The sequence below is a fragment of the Pyrgilauda ruficollis genome, unplaced genomic scaffold (assembly GCF_017590135.1).
Source record: "Pyrgilauda ruficollis isolate IOZ18807 unplaced genomic scaffold, ASM1759013v1 scaffold48, whole genome shotgun sequence".
Lineage (NCBI taxonomy): Eukaryota > Metazoa > Chordata > Aves > Passeriformes > Passeridae > Pyrgilauda > Pyrgilauda ruficollis.
The window spans coordinates 1,080,197-1,096,858 of NW_024526377.1; the positions used below are offsets into that span (position 1 = coordinate 1,080,197).

General features: G+C 58.9%; 2 protein-coding genes across 7 annotated transcripts in view; both read right to left on the reverse strand.

Moving 5' to 3' along the window:
* PUM1 (pumilio RNA binding family member 1) overlaps window positions 1-1,373 on the reverse strand; it is a 75,987-nt gene extending 74,614 nt beyond the window's left edge. For all 6 annotated transcript variants that reach the window (XM_041479304.1, XM_041479301.1, XM_041479303.1 and 3 more), the window contains exon 1: window positions 1,220-1,373. The gene's annotated coding sequence lies outside the window, so the exon portion shown is untranslated. The remainder of the gene's footprint in view (window positions 1-1,219) is intronic.
* Window positions 1,374-16,582: 15,209 nt separating this feature from the next.
* Window positions 16,583-16,662, reverse strand: part of NKAIN1 (sodium/potassium transporting ATPase interacting 1) — a 29,042-nt gene continuing 28,962 nt past the window's right edge. The window contains exon 7 of the mRNA XM_041479409.1: window positions 16,583-16,637. Within this exon, the coding sequence (XP_041335343.1) occupies window positions 16,628-16,637 (10 nt within the window). The 3' untranslated portion in view covers window positions 16,583-16,627. The remainder of the gene's footprint in view (window positions 16,638-16,662) is intronic.

Here is a 16,662-nt window from a genome sequence, read left to right on the forward strand (position 1 = left end):
GCTCCACAGCCAGATCCCGCCGGCTCTGGTTCCGTATTACTCTCAAAATCACAGATTATTACAAAACTAACGCGGTGTAAAACGCCCGTTTCAAAAAAGTTCAACCCCAAAGCGGAGGAGTTTGGGTTGGGTGGGTTTTTTTTGGAAAGTTCCACTGGAAATGAAAGCAGAGCCATTGTTTGAGAGCTCTGTGGCCTAGCAGAACTTTTAACGCTATCCCTGTGCTCTCCTGAAAACCTGGGGAGCCGCAGCACTGAATGCCTGACCCATCGGATTCCCAAAAGCAACATTAAAACCCAAAAGGACCCACGGTCCCCCTTTCCCCCACCTCCATCCCTCTTAATAAAGGAAATTCCTTACTCATGATCTGCCTAATAAAATCTCAGCTCCGAACAAAGTTATTAAACATTGACCAAAGCAAACAACAACAATAACAACAACAAAAAAAAGAATCAGAGCGTTTCTCAGGTTGGGCCGAGAGGCTCTTAAAATTCCAACTTTGCAGCTCACAAGGGCCGAGGCTGTCGTTATGTGAGCACGAGATAAAAACAAGGGGGGAGAAAAACCCCACACAAACACAAAACCCCCAGGGTCACCCAGCACATCTGAAAGGATTGTCTGCTTTTTTCCTCCCTCCCGCTGCCAGCCCCGACCCTCTCCTCTTCCAGGGACCCCCAGAGCGGCCGAAACCCCCCCAAAACCGGGGGGGGACGGAACCCAACCACCCACCGGAGCCCTGGGGGCAACAAAGCGGGGCCTCGGCCGGAGCCACAGAGCCCCCCGGGATTGAAGGCCCGGGACAAGGGAGAGCCCCCCCGGTATCAAACCGCCCCAGGAGAAAGGGGAGACCCTCCCCAGGAGAAGGGGGAGCCCCACAGACCAAGGGGCAGCCCCCGGCGGGCCGGGCCCGGGGCAAGGCGGGTGAGGGCTGCGATGGGCCCGCGCCCCCCCAACAATAACCCCCGTCCCCGTTACCGGAGCGCCCGCGGGGCCGCGCTCGGGGCCCGGGGATCCCCCCGCGCCCCCTCCCCGCTAACAATGGGCCCAGGCCGCGGCCCCGACTGGGAGCCGGGCGGGAGCGCCGGCGCAGCGCCCCCGCCGCCGCTCGCCTTCGGGGCGGCCTGGGGCCTCTCCTCCCGCGCCCCCCGCCAATATGCGCCCACGGGCGGGTCCGCGGGGGTCCGCGGCGCCGCGGAGCCGGCCCCGGGCCGGTACTCACGGGCGGAGCGCTCGGATGCAGACGGATGCCGGGCCCCCCCCGGCCGCTCGCCGCTGCCTCTCCCCGGCCGCTCACTCCGACAACATGGCGGCGCGGCGGGGCCGCGGCCGCGCTGCACCACGGGAAGGCGAGGCCGCTCCAGCGCCGCCGGGACGGGGCGGGATGGACCGGGAAGGGCCGGGACGGGACGGGGTGGATCGGGATGGACCGGACCCGACCCGACCGGGACGCGCCCGGGCTGTTCCCCGACCCTGCCACACTGCCCAGGCCGGGGTCAGCCCGCAGCGCCCCCCCAGCGCGGCCCCTGCCCCGGACGGGGTGCGGGCATAGCCCCGCCTCCAGCCCCGCGCTGCCGCTGGCACCGCCACCAGCGCTCGCCGGGCTGGCGGGGATGGAAGGGGCTGAGCCCCCCCCTGCCTGGGGGAACCCTGATTTCCCCGCTAGTCCGGGCATCCTGAACGCTCTGCACCCCGCTACCCGGACATCCCACAGCCGCCGAGCCCCCCCGGCCTGAGCATCCCGAGTCCCCCCAGCCTTGGCACTCCCGGCTTGTGCACAGCGAGCCCCTCCAAGCCGGGACATCCTGAGCCCCCCCCGGCTGGGCAAGCTGGACACCCCAAGCCTCCCAGCCTGTGCACCCTGAGCTCCCCAAGCCTGAGCACCCCGAGTGGTCTCCGTCCGAGCCTCCCCCCGACCCCAGCCTGGGCATCCTGAGCTCCCGGAGTCCCCCCAGCCTTGGCACTCCCAGCTCGTGCACACCGAGCCCCCCAGCCCGGTCTCCCCGAGCCCCCAACAGCGGTGATCCCCCTCCTGCTCCAGAACCGCACCGGGGGCACCGAGCGCCGGCTGCACCGCGGCGCCTCCTCACCCTCCACCAACCGCCAAACACAATTTTGGGGCGCTTCTCCCTTCGTGCCTCCCCCTCCCCACGTCCCCTGCCCACAAAGCCGGGGCTGCGGGGAAACTACAGCCCCCGGCGTGCGGCGCTGGGCGCGGAGCCCGGGCAGGGCAGGGCGGGCGGCGCTGGCCGCTGGGAGCGGTAGTTCTGCCCCGGCTCCTCCATGTTAAAGGGGCAGCCCTGGGCAGCGCCTTTGTGCCCTCCCGTCCCTCCTGTCCCTCCTGCCCCGCCGTGCTGCGCTCCCGGCGCTGTGCGGGAGGCTGAGCGCTTCATGCGCTCATGGAATATTTTCTCCCCATCTTGGCGAGGCACGCAGGGAATCAGGAGGGAAGTGCCGGCGCTGGGGAGAGCTCGGGACGTGCCCTCACTTGCACGGAGACAGAACCGGAAGCTGTTCCCAAGGACTCCGGCCGGCCGTGGGGCACAGAGCCCGCGGCGCGGGCGGGTCTCCGCGGCCGCAGCTTTTGTGGGTTATGAGGGTACAAGAAGTTACTTCAAGCCCGGGTTCTCGGTCGTTAAAACACGTGCAAAGCTGGATCAAGCCGTGCCTTGCATCCATTTTCTGCTCGATAGGCTGCCGGGGTGATTGATGGGTGCTCCACCACCTCACCGCCTCTTCCAGCGTGCACTGCCTTGTGGGGCAGCAGGACCTCACCCCAAAAACCTGGGGAAACAAGGCTTGGAGGGTTTGGTGCTGGGTGCGCCAGGCCGGGCGTGACAGGACAGTCAAGATAAACAGCGAGAAAAAGTTTTCCCTGCTGAGGGTGGGTTTGAAGCCGAGCCTTGTACAGACACCCAGAGGTGGCTTTGGCCAGCAGCAGTCTGGCTTGTGTGACCTGGCCAAGCCCTGCTGGGATAAACTGGGGCTCTGCTGGGCTCGGCTCTGCCAGGTTCAGCTCTGCTGTGACAGCGAGCATGGACCCACGCGAGGCTGAGAAGTGAACATGGCTCTTCTGGGTCATTCCTGTGGCTCCAGTGTCTTGAATTCCATGGAGAGGGGAAGGGGCTGGGGAAGGAGTCCTGTGAGGAGAGGCTGAGGGAGCTGGGAAGGGGCTCAGCCTGGAGAAAAGGAGCTCAGTGGGGACCTTGTGGCTCTGCACAACTCCTGACAGGAGGGGACAGCCAGGGGTGTCGGGCTGTGCTCCCAGGGAACAACAAGAGAGGAAATAGACTCAGGTTGTGCAGAGGGAGGTTTGCATTGGATATCAGGAAAAATTTGGATATCAGGCATTAGCACAGAAAGTGAAACCACAACCCCTGAAAGTGTTCAAAAACTGTGTGAATGTGGAATTTGAGGATGTGGTTTAGTGGTGAACATGGCGGTGCTGGGTTAATGGTTGAACTGGATGATCTCAGAGGTGTTTTCCAGCACCCCAAATATTTCCATGATTCTGTGGGGGCCCATGCAGTGTCCCCAAAACGCCAGTGGTGTGGCCAAGGCCAGCCTCTCGCTGGGGTAGAAATGTGAATGGTGGAACTGTGTCATCTGGGCACTGGACCAACTCAATCTGCCTGCACACCCTTCTCCTCTGGTTCCACCCATCTCCTGGGCACCCTGGGCTGATACAAGGCACCAGCGATGGCTCCTGGCTGACAAAGATTTGGGCTGCAAAGCCTGAGAGGTCAGGAATTCTCTCCCACACCATGTCCTCACTGGGGACAGAGGGCCCTGCACTTCTTCTAGCCACTTTTGGGGTGTTGTACCTGCGAGCTGCCACCCTCAGCACCCCACCAGGCTGTCCCTGAGCTGTCCTGCTGGCGGTGGCCCTGATGTCCCCAGCAGTGCTGTCCCTGTGCTGTGAGGCAGAGATAAGAGCTCTGCCAGGTGGGCTCAGCACACACCCAGGCTGCTTGCTGACACTGGAAACGTGCTTTCTATTAATTATGCCTGGGATAATTATGTTATGCCGGTGTAATGAGAGGGGGAGGGAAGGAGTCCTGCTGGGCATGAAATGTGAGTGGTTCAAACCCTCATTTCCCAGCGAATTTTGCTGGATTTAGGGAGAAGTCCTGCGGTTGTGAGGCTGAGGGGGAGTTTGGGTCTCATCTCCAGCACTTCCATCTCTCCCACAGCCTCTCCTGCCTCCCACCACTGCCATCCTCTCTTCTGCCTCAGACCTCGCCCAAGCTCCCAGCTTGTTGCCATCCATGGAAAAGTCTCCCACTGGGAGAACATGCTGCTCCAAAAGCTTCAGAGCCAGAGTGAAAGGAACAGGCAGTGAAATAACTTCCACCTCCACAGGAAAAACCTTCTGGGGGTGGAAATGTCCTTCTGATCTTCCTCGCACCGTTGGCCACCAAGAGCTGCCCTGGCTGACTCCATACCACTCCTGACAGAAGTTATCCTGGTATACATCTTCATCTGCAGAGGGAAAAAGGGACCTCCAGGGAGTGACTGGTGTCCTCCCACCTCCAAATGACTCCCTAGAAGGGCCTTTCTCCCTCCATGCCCCACAGAAGGGGCTTCAATCCATGGTGTTCTTCACTGAGCATCAAAATTCCACATCCCCACCAAATGGCCAAATCCAGACCCTCCTCCCCTGCTTTGCCCAGATGCTGTGCCCAGTGGCACGATGCCCAACACCACAGAATCTTCTCTTTAAAGGAGTCTAAGAGCAAACAAACCCAGCTCTGCTGCTGTGATTCATCCTCCTGGGAGCAGAGCTTCCCACAGCTCCACAAGGGAGACACTTGCACAGGACAGGGGGTTCACGTGGGAGGAAACACAGGTTGGGGGGCTCCTAAAAGTGGCTTCAGTGCTGCCCCAGGGAGGCCTGGCTGGCCCCAGACTTGGGGTATCCAACGCTTTTATTTCAATGACAATTTGAGGCCTGCAATTAAAAGCTAAATTGAAGGAAAGAGGATCTCCCTCTGTGTAGGGCACCAACATTTCCTTGGCCACCAGAAAAAAAAAAATTAAGAATTCACTGACTGACTCAATTTTTCCCAAGCCAAGCCAAAAACTGCTGAGGTCTTTATGCAGAATATTTTCAGAGTGTGCTGGCTTGACCAAAAAATCCTTGCAGAGCCAAGTGCATCATTGATTTACATCACTGGGGCAGCGTTTCGTCAAAGCCCGGAGCCTTGAGACACAAAACAATGACCAGCCCTGAGCTGGGCAGCTCCAGTGCTGCTCCTGAGCACATCCACTGCTCCAGCAGCTGCTCCAGACCCCTGAAATCAGGGGCCTTCCCAGTGCCACCTTCATGGAAACGCTTCCTGAGCTGGACCTGTCACCAGCAGTGGCCAGGGAGGGTCCCTGGGCTCTGCAACAGCTCTGAGCCATCAGATAAACCCCTGCTTTCCACCGACACCCCTCACCCACGGGTTCTTTCCACGCTCGTGTTGAGACACCCAGAGCAGATGGGGTTTTTTTTCAGGAGTCCCAGCCAAGTGTCTAAAAGCGGCTGCTGAAATGTTGTGGTTATGGAAAGCTGCAGGGAGTTCTGGCTGCGGACCCACCTGGCAGCAGCAGGGTCTGAGAGTTTGGTGTTGGCTGTGGAGCTGCTTTTTCTTGTGAAAATACAGCCCCAAAAATTAAAGTTTTTAAGCAGCTCCCACCCACCAGCTGGGCTTAGGGCTGTGGTGAGCCGTGCATGGAGTCCCCAGTCCCCAGTGCTCTGGGGTGTCCTGAGGCTGCTCAGATCCCACTGATTCCTCTCTGTGTTCAGGGGAGCTGCTGGCAAAGCTATGCCACGTCCTATGGTGAGGAAAGAGCCATGCCAATGCCTCTGCTTCCCAGGGGAATGGGCTTCCAGCACAGGAGGGGCATGGAGCCACTAGACAGTCCAGAGGAGGACACCAGGATGGACAGAGGGATAGAGCAGCTGTGCTGGGAGGAAAGGCTGGGAGAACTGGGGTTGTTCAGCCTGGAAGACAAGCATCTTCCAAACTGTGACTAAATAGTGACAAATTGTCACCTTCCAGTGCCTGAAGGAGCTACAAGAAAAGTGGAGAGAGATTATTAATGAGGATTTGGGGGGACAGGACACAGGGAATGGCTCCCACTGCCAGTGGGCAGGGCTGGATGGGATATTGGGAATTGGGAATTGTTTCCTGGCAGGGGGTGGGGAGGGCCTGGGCTGGAATTGCCAGAGCAGCTGTGGCTGCCCCTGGATCCCTGGCAGTGCCCAAGGCCAGGCTGGACATTGGGGCTGGGAGCACCTGGGACAGTGGGAGGTGTCCCTGCCATGGCAGGGGGTTGGATTTAGATTTTAAGGTCCCTTCCAACACAAACCATTCCATGGTTCTGTGATCCCAGTGATGTCCTCTGCTGTCCCTCCTCCAGTTTGTCACAGCTCACGGAGCCACTGCAGGAGAAGAGAGCCAGAGGCTGGCAGTGAGATATGCCCTGGATAAGTGAGGATAAACCCAGGATGGATTTATGGGATCCATAAATCCAGGATAAAAGACACATGGGGCTTCTTCTCACTCTGTGGGGTCAAGAAGGTGTTTTCCTCAGAGCCCAGGCAGCAAGGGATGTTTTGGTCAGGAAAATGCTTGGTAGACAAATGTTTTTTTGGTTTTGGCAGGCACAGAGGGTCAAGGATCACTGGAAGGGACCCCCAAGTGCCCCTCTGCACCCCTCTGCCACACTGAAAATGAGGATGGAGTTCAGAAACCTGCAGGAATGGCAGCCACACAAACACCCAACAGAGCTCTAAACCAGGAAAAAGGAAATTCATGTTTGGTTTAAAAACCACCTGGGTTTTCCCCCTAATCCTTGCTGCTGAGACGTGTCACAGCCCTGCTCACATTCCCACCTTCCCAGCAGCCCTTTGAAGCAGCTGCCAAACCCTGCAGGGATCGTGGGGAGAGAGAACAGGAGCGGGGAGAGAGGCTGAAGGGTTAATAGGTGAGCGGCTGGGATGCCAGAGCTGCTCCCTGCAGACAGGGGAGGGTTGAGCTGTGGGCACAGCTGGATGGAGCACAGACCTGGGAGCTGGTGGGATCTGAAAATTCCTGTGCCTTCACAAAGCAGCTCCAGGCAGGAGGGTTCAGGTGGTGGCACCTTCTCCCCGGGCGGGGGTGGCTGTGGTGTCCCTGTGGTTGAGATCCAGCTGGGAAGGAGCTGCAGGATCCATGGCCTGTGGTTGAGATCCAGCTGGGAAGGAGTTGCAGGATCCATGGCCAGCACTTCCAGGGCCTGGGGGAGCCTTGTCCCTGCTCAGGATTTTCCCCCTAATCCTTGCTGCTGAGACGTGTCACAGCCCTGCTCACATTCCCACCTTCCCAGCAGCCCTTTGAAGCAGCTGCCAAACCCTGCAGGGATCGTGGGGAGAGAGAACAGGAGCGGGGAGAGAGGCTGAAGGGTTAATAGGTGAGCGGCTGGGATGCCAGAGCTGCTCCCTGCAGACAGGGGAGGGTTGAGCTGTGGGCACAGCTGGATGGAGCACAGACCTGGGAGCTGGTGGGATCTGAAAATTCCTGTGCCTTCACAAAGCAGCTCCAGGCAGGAGGGTTCAGGTGGTGGCACCTTCTCCCCGGGCGGGGGTGGCTGTGGTGTCCCTGTGGTTGAGATCCAGCTGGGAAGGAGCTGCAGGATCCATGGCCTGTGGTTGAGATCCAGCTGGGAAGGAGCTGCAGGATCCATGGCCTGTGGTTGAGATCCAGCTGGGAAGGAGTTGCAGGATCCATGGCCAGCACTTCCAGGGCCTGGGGGAGCCTTGTCCCTGCTCAGGACATCTCACCTGCAGCACCTGTCCCTCCAAACACCCCAGGCCAGTCACAGCCAGGGCTGGCCCTGTGTGTGGCCTTGCTAGGTCACCCTGATGCCCTAAGGAGCTGGAACAGAGGCTAGATGGAGTTAAGGGGAATAAAGTGGATATATATTGAAGTGCCTTCAAAGGCCACACCCCGGCAGTACCGGAGCCACAGTCATGGCTCTGCCTGGATGGCTCCGAGATGGAAGCAAAAGAGAGCTTGGTCACAAGATCTCACATTTTTACAAGTTTTGGTTCATTAGCATATTGGAGTTAATTGTCCCCTTCCAGCCCCAGCCCATGCAGTCCCATCCTTCTTGTTTTTCTCTCTTCAGTCCATGTCATTTCTGCTCTTGGGGCTGAGATTTGGATCATTTGTCCTTGGTCCCCAGCTAGAGAAGGAATTGTTTTGTCTCCCTGCTCTGTGCAGAGAGTTCACCATTCCCTAATATGAATCCCAGACCCACACACTAAAGCAGCACAGAACCTGAAAAATAGAAAAGCTAAAACCTGAGGCATCAACCCCAAAATCCCAGCTGGATCCTTCCACCCACACACCTGCTCTGTGGGCACCAGGAGGGGTGGCTGGGGCACAGGGGCTGCCTCATGGGGAGGGAGGCAGATGCTGCCCAGGGTCATTTCCCACTCACTGGTGCCACCTTGTCCCCAAATGCTGTCGTGGTTGGAGTGATAGCAGCTCCTCAGAGGGGCTGGTGAGACTCCTCTCTTTGGGGATCATCCCCCGCCCCATTCCTTGTCCCAGATTCTGTCATTAGTGCTCTGAAGCAGGAGGCTGATTAAGGTTTCCAGCTCGTTTGTTATCATTAAGGACATGGAGGCTGGGTTTTCTCAACAGGCAATTATGTGACTCAGCCCTTTGGAAGCCTCCTGCCCTCCTGTCCGCATGACTTCTCCTCACAGCCCCACGGCCTGATTGCATTTCTGGGGAGTGATTTCCCTCTGCCAGCTCCCTGCTTCTCATTTGCATTGCATCAGCCCTTCCTTGGAAAACTGGAGGAGGGATGCTCTGACTTCCTCCTGCTGCTCTGACAGCATCATGGAATCCTGGAATGGGTTGGGTTGGAAGGGACCTCAAAGCCCATCCAGTCCCATGGCAGGGGCACCTCCCACTGTCCCAGGTGCTCCCAGCCCCAGTGTCCTTGGGCACTGCCAGGGATCCAGGGGCCCAGGTCCCAGGGCCTTCCCAACCTCCGGGGAAGAATTTCCTCCTAATATCTAATCTGAATCTCACTCAGTTTAAAACCATTCCCCTTTGTTCTTCCAGTCTCTTTCTCTTTACAAAAAGTCACTCTTCCTCTTTTTTATCAACATCTCCAGAACTAAGCTGGGGTGGAGCACAGCATTGAGACCAGGGGACCCTCCCCCTGCAGCCAGAGCTATTTATTGGAATTTCTGTGTATATTGGACAATGTTTACCATTACTGGAGCAGACTCACAGAGCAGCAACACTCACACAGGAGCCAGGGGTGAGCAGGGACTCACGAGGGTGCTGGCACTGCCCAGGCTCCCCAGGGAATGGGCACGGCCCCGAGGCTGCCAGAGCTGCAGGAGTGTTTGGACAGCACTGAAGGGATGCCCAGGGTGGGGTTGTTGGGGGGTCTGGGCAGGGGTTGGACTGGATCATCCCTGGGGGTCCCTTCATCTCAGGATATTGTGAGACTCTCTAATTTTACAATATTGGTCTGGCAGCTGGCTTTTCTAGTCCTCAAGCCCACTCTTTGCTTCCAGCTCCCCAGACCTTATTTATTGGTGTTTAATTTCTCCAAATTGCTCTGGTCCTTGTCACTCTGGAGAAGGTGACAAGGAGCTGATGCTGCTGGAGTGGCCCTGGGGCCCTCCCCAGGGCACAGCTATCTGCTCCGTGCACCTTCCAGACGTTTCCTGTTGTGTTCCCAGCTAAGAGAAATCAACAGCCTCAAAACTGTCACGGTTCTAAGGCCACCACCCTGCCAGCTGCCTACTCCTGGGCTCAAATTTAGGAAATAGCAGCGTTACATTTGCCTGTAACCTTAATTCAGCCCCCTCGGGCTGTGCACTCCTTAATAACAGGCTCACAAATAGGGGTTTTTGCACCGGCCCAGGCAGGGCTGGCTCTGTCCAGGGCAGAGAGGGACAAGGGGATCCCCGTGCCCACTCCTGGCCAAGCTGGAAGGAGCCTGAAGGGCAGAAGTTTGGTGCTTTAAATGTTTTTGCTTTTCCTCTGCTGAGCAATTCCGCAGAAACCCAGGATGGTTTGCTGAGCAGTGCAGGGTGAGGGGTGGAGGTTGAGCCTCTCTGCTCCCAAACACAACCCCTTCTGCCACCAGGGTCCCCCCAGACCCTCCCCAGCCCCTGCCGTGCTGCCCAGGGCTCCCTGGTGCCTCGTCCCTCTCCCCTGCCCGGCGGCGCTCCTGCCACCCCTGTGCCGCGCACTGCCGGGGTTTGGGCACGGGCTGTGCCTCGGGGCAGGTGGAGGCAGCTTCATTCCACCTTTCCTTGCCCCCGGCTCCTGCGGCTCTGCCTGGGGCTGCTGCTTCTCCCTGCTGCTGCGGCACAGCCCGGGGCACAGCCCGGGGCACAGCCCGGACACCTCCTGTCACTCCTGGCCCGTCCCCGCGGAGCTCCAGAACCTCCCAGCCCCAAGGAGCCGCCTGGGGAGCAGATGGAGCTCGATGGTTTTGCTGGAAAAAATCTCCCGGTGGAAAGCAGAGAGAGATGCACACCCTGAGGCCAGGAATGATTTATCCCGACCCCATTCTGCCCTGCCCGGCATCCCTCAGCTCCCTCATCCTCCCTGGAGCTCCCAGCTCCTCCCAGCCCCTGCTGGGAGCTCAGGTACCCCTGGCTCGGGAGCCAAATCGCCTCGGTGTCATTTGGAGGCAGCAAATCCGTGCTGAGCAGGGCTGATCCATGCTCTGGAGCCGTCCTGCCCCTCCGGTGAGGCTGGAGAGGGAGGAGGGCAGGGAGCACCCCCCAAGAGGTGATCCCAGGTGACACTTTGGGGTGGTGGTGGCAGCACTGTCTGGGTGTTCCACTTGCAGATCCTTTCTACAATTTATAATTTTTACAATCAGCAGGAGCCAAGCTTTGCTCACACAGAGGGACAGCAGATCACAGGGACCTCAGAGCCTGGCTGGGAAGGTTTGTTCAGCCAGTCCCAAGTGGGAATTTGCCCAGTTTTCCCTGTTCTTGCAACCACCCGGGCTGTAACCACAGGGATGTACTCCAGCCCACACTCAGGTCTTGCACTCGTGGTGGCAAAGGGACATGAATCCTTCTGCCACTCCTGAGGCCCTTCCCTTCCCTTCCCTTCCCTTCCCTTCCCTTCCCTTCCCTCCCGGGAGGTGCTGCCTCCCCACCCCCTCCACCTGCAACCCCCCCCTGGCTGCTGTGGCAGGAGCAGGGCAGGGCCCTCAGGGGTGAGTGGGGTCTGCAGGGTGGATTTGGGAATCCTGGAGAGCCCAGAGCTGTGACCAAAGCTCTCAGGGGCCGGGACAGCCCAGAAGATCCCGTGGAATGGTGCAGGAACAGCACAGAGGATGGTGCAGGGACAGCCCAGGGGCTGGTAGGGATGCCCAGGGGGGGATGGTGCAGGGACAGCACAGGGGATCCCGTGGCCAAGGGCGGGGAATGGTGCAGGAGCACCGTGGAGCTTCTCCTGCCATCTGTGCCAGCTGCCACCTCCCCCTGCTCCCAGCAGTGTCCCCTGCCCTGCCCACGGTGGCACCGGGACCAAATCCCTGCCAAACTCCACCCTCGCTGCCCACACCGTGCTCCAGCTGCCTCCACCCCGTGCTCAGCCCCTCCCTGAGGCTCTAGGGCTAAACCCAGCTGGTTTGGATCTGGATCTAGGGCAGGACCAGAGCAGGACCTTGCTGCGCTCCTGCAAGGGCATCCTGACTGCTCATCCTGGGGGCTGAGGGGGCCACATATTTATCTTCACCTTATCTTTATCTTTATTTTTATCTTTATCTTTTTCTTTATTTATAGACATTTATTTTCTATATATTTCTATTTATATTTATTTTCATAAAATATATTTAATATAGATAAGGAGAAAGAGCAATAGAGATGTATGGAGTGAAAAATTGTGCCCGTGCTGTGGCTGCACCACAGCCAGCAGAGAAAGCTCCAGATTTGTCACCAAGGCAGGTGTCACATCCATGCAGTGTCCATCCACATGTCACCTTCCAGCCAGGACCAGGAGCCAGGATGGGAGCCCTGAAAAGGGCATTTCTCTGGGGATGAAGGGCTGGGGAGTTTGGGGACACTCACATTATGATATGGTGATGTGGTTTTAGGAGGGTATCCTTGGGGTTGTCCCATCTCCACCTGGCTGGGACCCCTGGAGAACCACCCATGCTTGCTCAGGGATGTTCACCCCATCCCTCCTTGCTCAGGGGTGTTCACTCCATTCCTCCTTGCTCATGGGTGTTCACTCCATCCCCATTTGCTCAGGGGTGCTCACTCCATCCCCGTTTGCTCAGGGATGTTCACTCCATCCCTGCTTGCTCACGGGTGTTCACTCCATCCCTCCTTGCTCAGGGGTGTTCACCCCATCCCTCCTTGCTCAGGGGTGTTCACTCCATCCCTGCTTGCTCAGGGATGTTCACCCCATCCATCCTTGCTCAGGGGTGTTCACCCCATCCCTCCTTGCTCAGGGATGTTCACTCCATCCCTGCTTGCTCAGGGATGTTCACTCCATCCCTCCTTGCTCAGGGGTGCTCACTCCATCCCTCCTTGCTCAGGGGTGTTCACCCCATCCCTCCTTGCCCAGGGGTGTTCACTCCATCCCTGCTTGCTCAGGGATGTTCACTCCATCCCTGCTTGCTCAGGGATGTTCACTCCATCCCTCCTTGCTCAGGGGTGCTCACTCCATCCGTCCTTGCTCAGGGGTGTTCACCCCATCCATCCTTGCTCAGGGGTGTTCACCCCATCCCTCCTTGCCCAGGGGTGTTCACTCCATCCCTCCTTGCTCAGGGGTGCTCACTCCATCCATCCTTGCTCAGGGGTGTTCACCCCATCCCTCCTTGCCCAGGGGTGTTCACTCCATCCCTGCTTGCTCAGGGATGTTCACTCCATCCCTGCTTGCTCAGGGGTGTTCACCCCATCCCTCCTTGCTCAGGGATGTTCACTCCATCTGTCCTTGCTCTGGGGTGTTCACTCCATCCCCGTTTGCTCAGGGATGCTCATTCCATCCCTGCTTGCTCAGGAGCCAAAGCAGGAAGGATCAAACCCCGAACGTGTCCCTGGCTGGATTTGGTTTAGTGAGAACACCTCCCTGCTCCGTTCCCCGGATCCCAGCACACCTAGGAGCGCCCAGCTGGCTCCCCACATCCCCGAACCCCTGAAAAGCGGCTCTATGCCTTTGTTGGAGGCTCTGAAAGCGGCTTTTTTACTCCTGAACATCTGTGCCTCGCTGGGCTCCGGCGGCTGCGCGGGGGAAAATTCATCCTTTGTTGCTCCTCCGCCGTTTCTTTGCCGGGCTTGGGATGGAAGAAAATCAGCTCGTGTTTCTGCCTGCCTTCCCGGTCACGGCCGCGCCGGGGGCTCTGCACCGGGGCCCGGGCACTGCTCGGACTCGGTAATGACAGCTCAGCCCCGAGGGGAGGGGACAGCCTGGGAGGGGACAGGGTTTGGAGAGGGGTCAGGGGTTTCTGAGGGGACAGGGGCTGTAGGGAGGGGACCGTGTCTGTGTGAGGGGACAGGGGTTTGGAGAGGGGACAGAAGTTTGGAGAGGGGACAGGGACTGTGGGAATGGGACACGGGACTATGGGGAAGGGAGAGGACTGTGAGTATGGGACCCGGGCTGTGCAGAGGGACCAGCTGGGGCCAAGGTGAAAGGGGCTCAGAGCGACCCCCCCAGACTCCCCCGTGCCTGTGAGTATGAATGCAATCCCCACACTCACTGGATTTGAAATTTGGGGTGCCTCGATGGTTTTTTGGGACGCTGCACCCGGCTCCAGGCTTGGCTGGGGGCAGGGTGGGGACATCACATGGCACAGGTGACATTTGGGACAGATTTGGCCCCATCCCAAGAATTCCCCCTACTGCTCTCAAAAGACGATTCTGGCTCTAAAACCAAACCTGTGGTTATAAACTCGAAGTTTGTCCCAAAATTAAAGGTTTTAATGGAGAACCACTTTACGCAGTCCATTCCAGCCGCCAGTTTGATGCTCTCCCACCCTTCCCACGAGGCTGAAGCTGCAGCTCTGCCACCTCTGGAGGATGTTCCGGCGTGCCCGGCCCGGCTGCGGAACCTGGCTGGGCTGGCCTGGGCGGGGCGGGGAAGAGGCAGATCCGTGCTGGGGCAGGGGAAGGGCTCGGCTCGCTCCTCCCGCCCGGCTGCGGAGGAGCACGGTGGGATGGACGCCCCGGCTGGGGACCCGTGGGATGCTGGAGCACTGTGGCCGTGGAATGAACCCACCTGCAGAGCTGTTCCCAGCTCTGGAGCCCCCGATATTAAGGACCTGGAGCTGCGGGAGAGAGCCCAGAGGAATCCAGGGAGCTGCTGCAGGGCTGGAGCCCCTCTGGAGCCAGGCTGGGAGAGCTGGGGGTGCTGCCCTGGAGAGGAGAAGGCTCCAGGGAGAGCTCAGAGCCCTTGCAGGGCCTGAAGGGGCTCCAGGAGAGCTGCAGAGGGACTGGGGACAAGGATGGAGGGACAGGACACAGGGAATGGCTCCCACTGCCAGAGGACAGGGCTGGATGGGATCTTGGCAATTGGGAATTGTTCCCTGGCAGGCTGGGGAGGGGCTGGGCTGGAATTGCCAGAGCAGCTGTGGCTGCCCCTGGATCCCTGGCAGTGCCCAAGACCAGGCTGGACATTGGGGCTGGGAGCACCTGGGACAGTGGGAGGTGTCCCTGCCATGGCAGGGGTGGCACTGGGTGGGATTTAAGCTCTTTTCCCAATCCAAACCATTCCATGATATAAGGTGGGCAAATCTGGGGCATTCAGAGCCCTGAGGGGAGAGGTGGCAGTATTAAGGAAGGGAAAAAGAGAAAAAGAATAATAACAATAAAAAAAAATTAAAAACCACCCCCACCTTAATCACCTGAACTGCCCAGGGAAGGGAAGTGCCCCGAAGCAGAACAGCACCAGCTGAAACTTTCCTTTGACTTTTATAATTACAGAATAGAAAAGAAATCCTCGATTCACGTTACAAAGACGGGCTCATAGAAAACCAAGCCAACGGAACAGAAACACCCAAGGTCCCAGAGCACCGTGCCCGGCTCCTGTGGAGCCCAGGGGAGTGGGGAAGGCTCTTCCCAAGAACTTTAATACCAGCAAGCTCTTCCTGCTGCTTCCTGCTGGGTTTGGGAAGGGCTGGGAGCAGGGGAGTGTGTGCCTGTCCATCCCATCCCATCCCAGAGCATCTCAGTGCAGCATCCTTGGTCCTGGAGAGGAAAATAAACCCCAAAGATGCTGCTGGCTCCAGGGCTTGGGGATGGGGATATGTTCTGAGGGATGAGGGGGATCACTGCCTGAAAAAACCACAATTCTCCATGGAAAAAATAGGGGAAAAGGGTGGAAAATTATTGCCTGTAGAGTTCACAGCTTGGCTGGAGGTGGCAGGGGGCTGTGAGGGCTCAGCCCATCCCAGCTCCAGGCCCTGGCACTTCCAGGGCTCCATGTTGGGAAGGGCCAAAAAACCATTCCAGGGTGTAAAAAATTCCCCTGGCACTGGAGGAGAAACAGCTGGGAGGTGAAATCCATCCAAATTCCCAGCTCCCAGGGGTGCAGGGTGAGTTTCGGAGCAGATCCAGGGATCCTGGAGGAGCCGCATCCCACGGAAAGGAGAGCGAGGAGGTTCTGGGGAGCTGAGACACTCCAGGAAACTTATTTTTTTCCTTTCAGTTCCTTCCAAGGCTTTTTCTTCCCAGCTGATCTTCCTTCTGCAAAGCAATCCCTGCCCAACCCACCTCACACCCCCAAAATTCCTTCCCCCCATGCCGGTGTCCCTGTGCCGCTGGAGCTGAGGGATGAATTTGGCACCGAGCCCCCCACGGATGAAGGGACCAGGGAGGAGCCCCCAGCCCTGGGCCCTGGGGGTCCCAGCGATGCTGAAGGCACGGTGTCAGCCTTGGGGGGGCCCGGCTCAGCCAGAGTCTACTCAGGCACTTTAAATTAAATTAAAACCCAAAGAAATGATTGGAAAAAAAAAAATCCCAAAGCAACCCGAAACATTCATCAGATCCGTTCGAAGGGCTGGGAGGGGCTGGGCTGCAGCAGCCTCGCTGTCCCAGCGCGGAGCAAGGCCCCCAGAACGTGGCAGGGAGGGGGTGCAGGGGGATTTCGGGGTCCTGTTGTCCCCCCATGTCCCCAAATCTGGAGGTCGAGGCGATGCTGATGGACGGATCCAACTCCTCGGAGCATCCCAGAGCGAGCCCCTTCCCCGCTGCTTCATCCCAGCATGGGGGGCTGGAGAATTCCTGCCGGGAGCACAGTCCCCGCTTTTGGAGCCAGTCTGAGCCAGATCCGCAGTTTCAGGAAATTGTCCCAACCCCTCCTGTCCCCAGGGCGGTGCCTGTCCCTGTCCCGAACCCCCTCCGCTGCTCCAAGGAAAAGCCAGACTGGGAGAGACAGATCCAGCGGTGTCCCGTGAGCGCTGCCACCTCCGCGCTGTCGCCGTGTCCCCGCCGCGGGCAGGGGGGATCCGGGGGGTGGCACAGCCCCCGCGGCTCCCGGCTGCTCGTGGGATGTCCCGGGGCGCAGGAGGGGTGGGGCGCTCGCCGTGGTGGCCCCGTCGCGCCGGGGGTGGTGGCATCGGGGGTGGTGGCCCGCGGGGTCCTGGCGCCGCTGGCTCCCGGTTATCCCGAGCTGGAAGAGAGGGGACAGCAGGCGT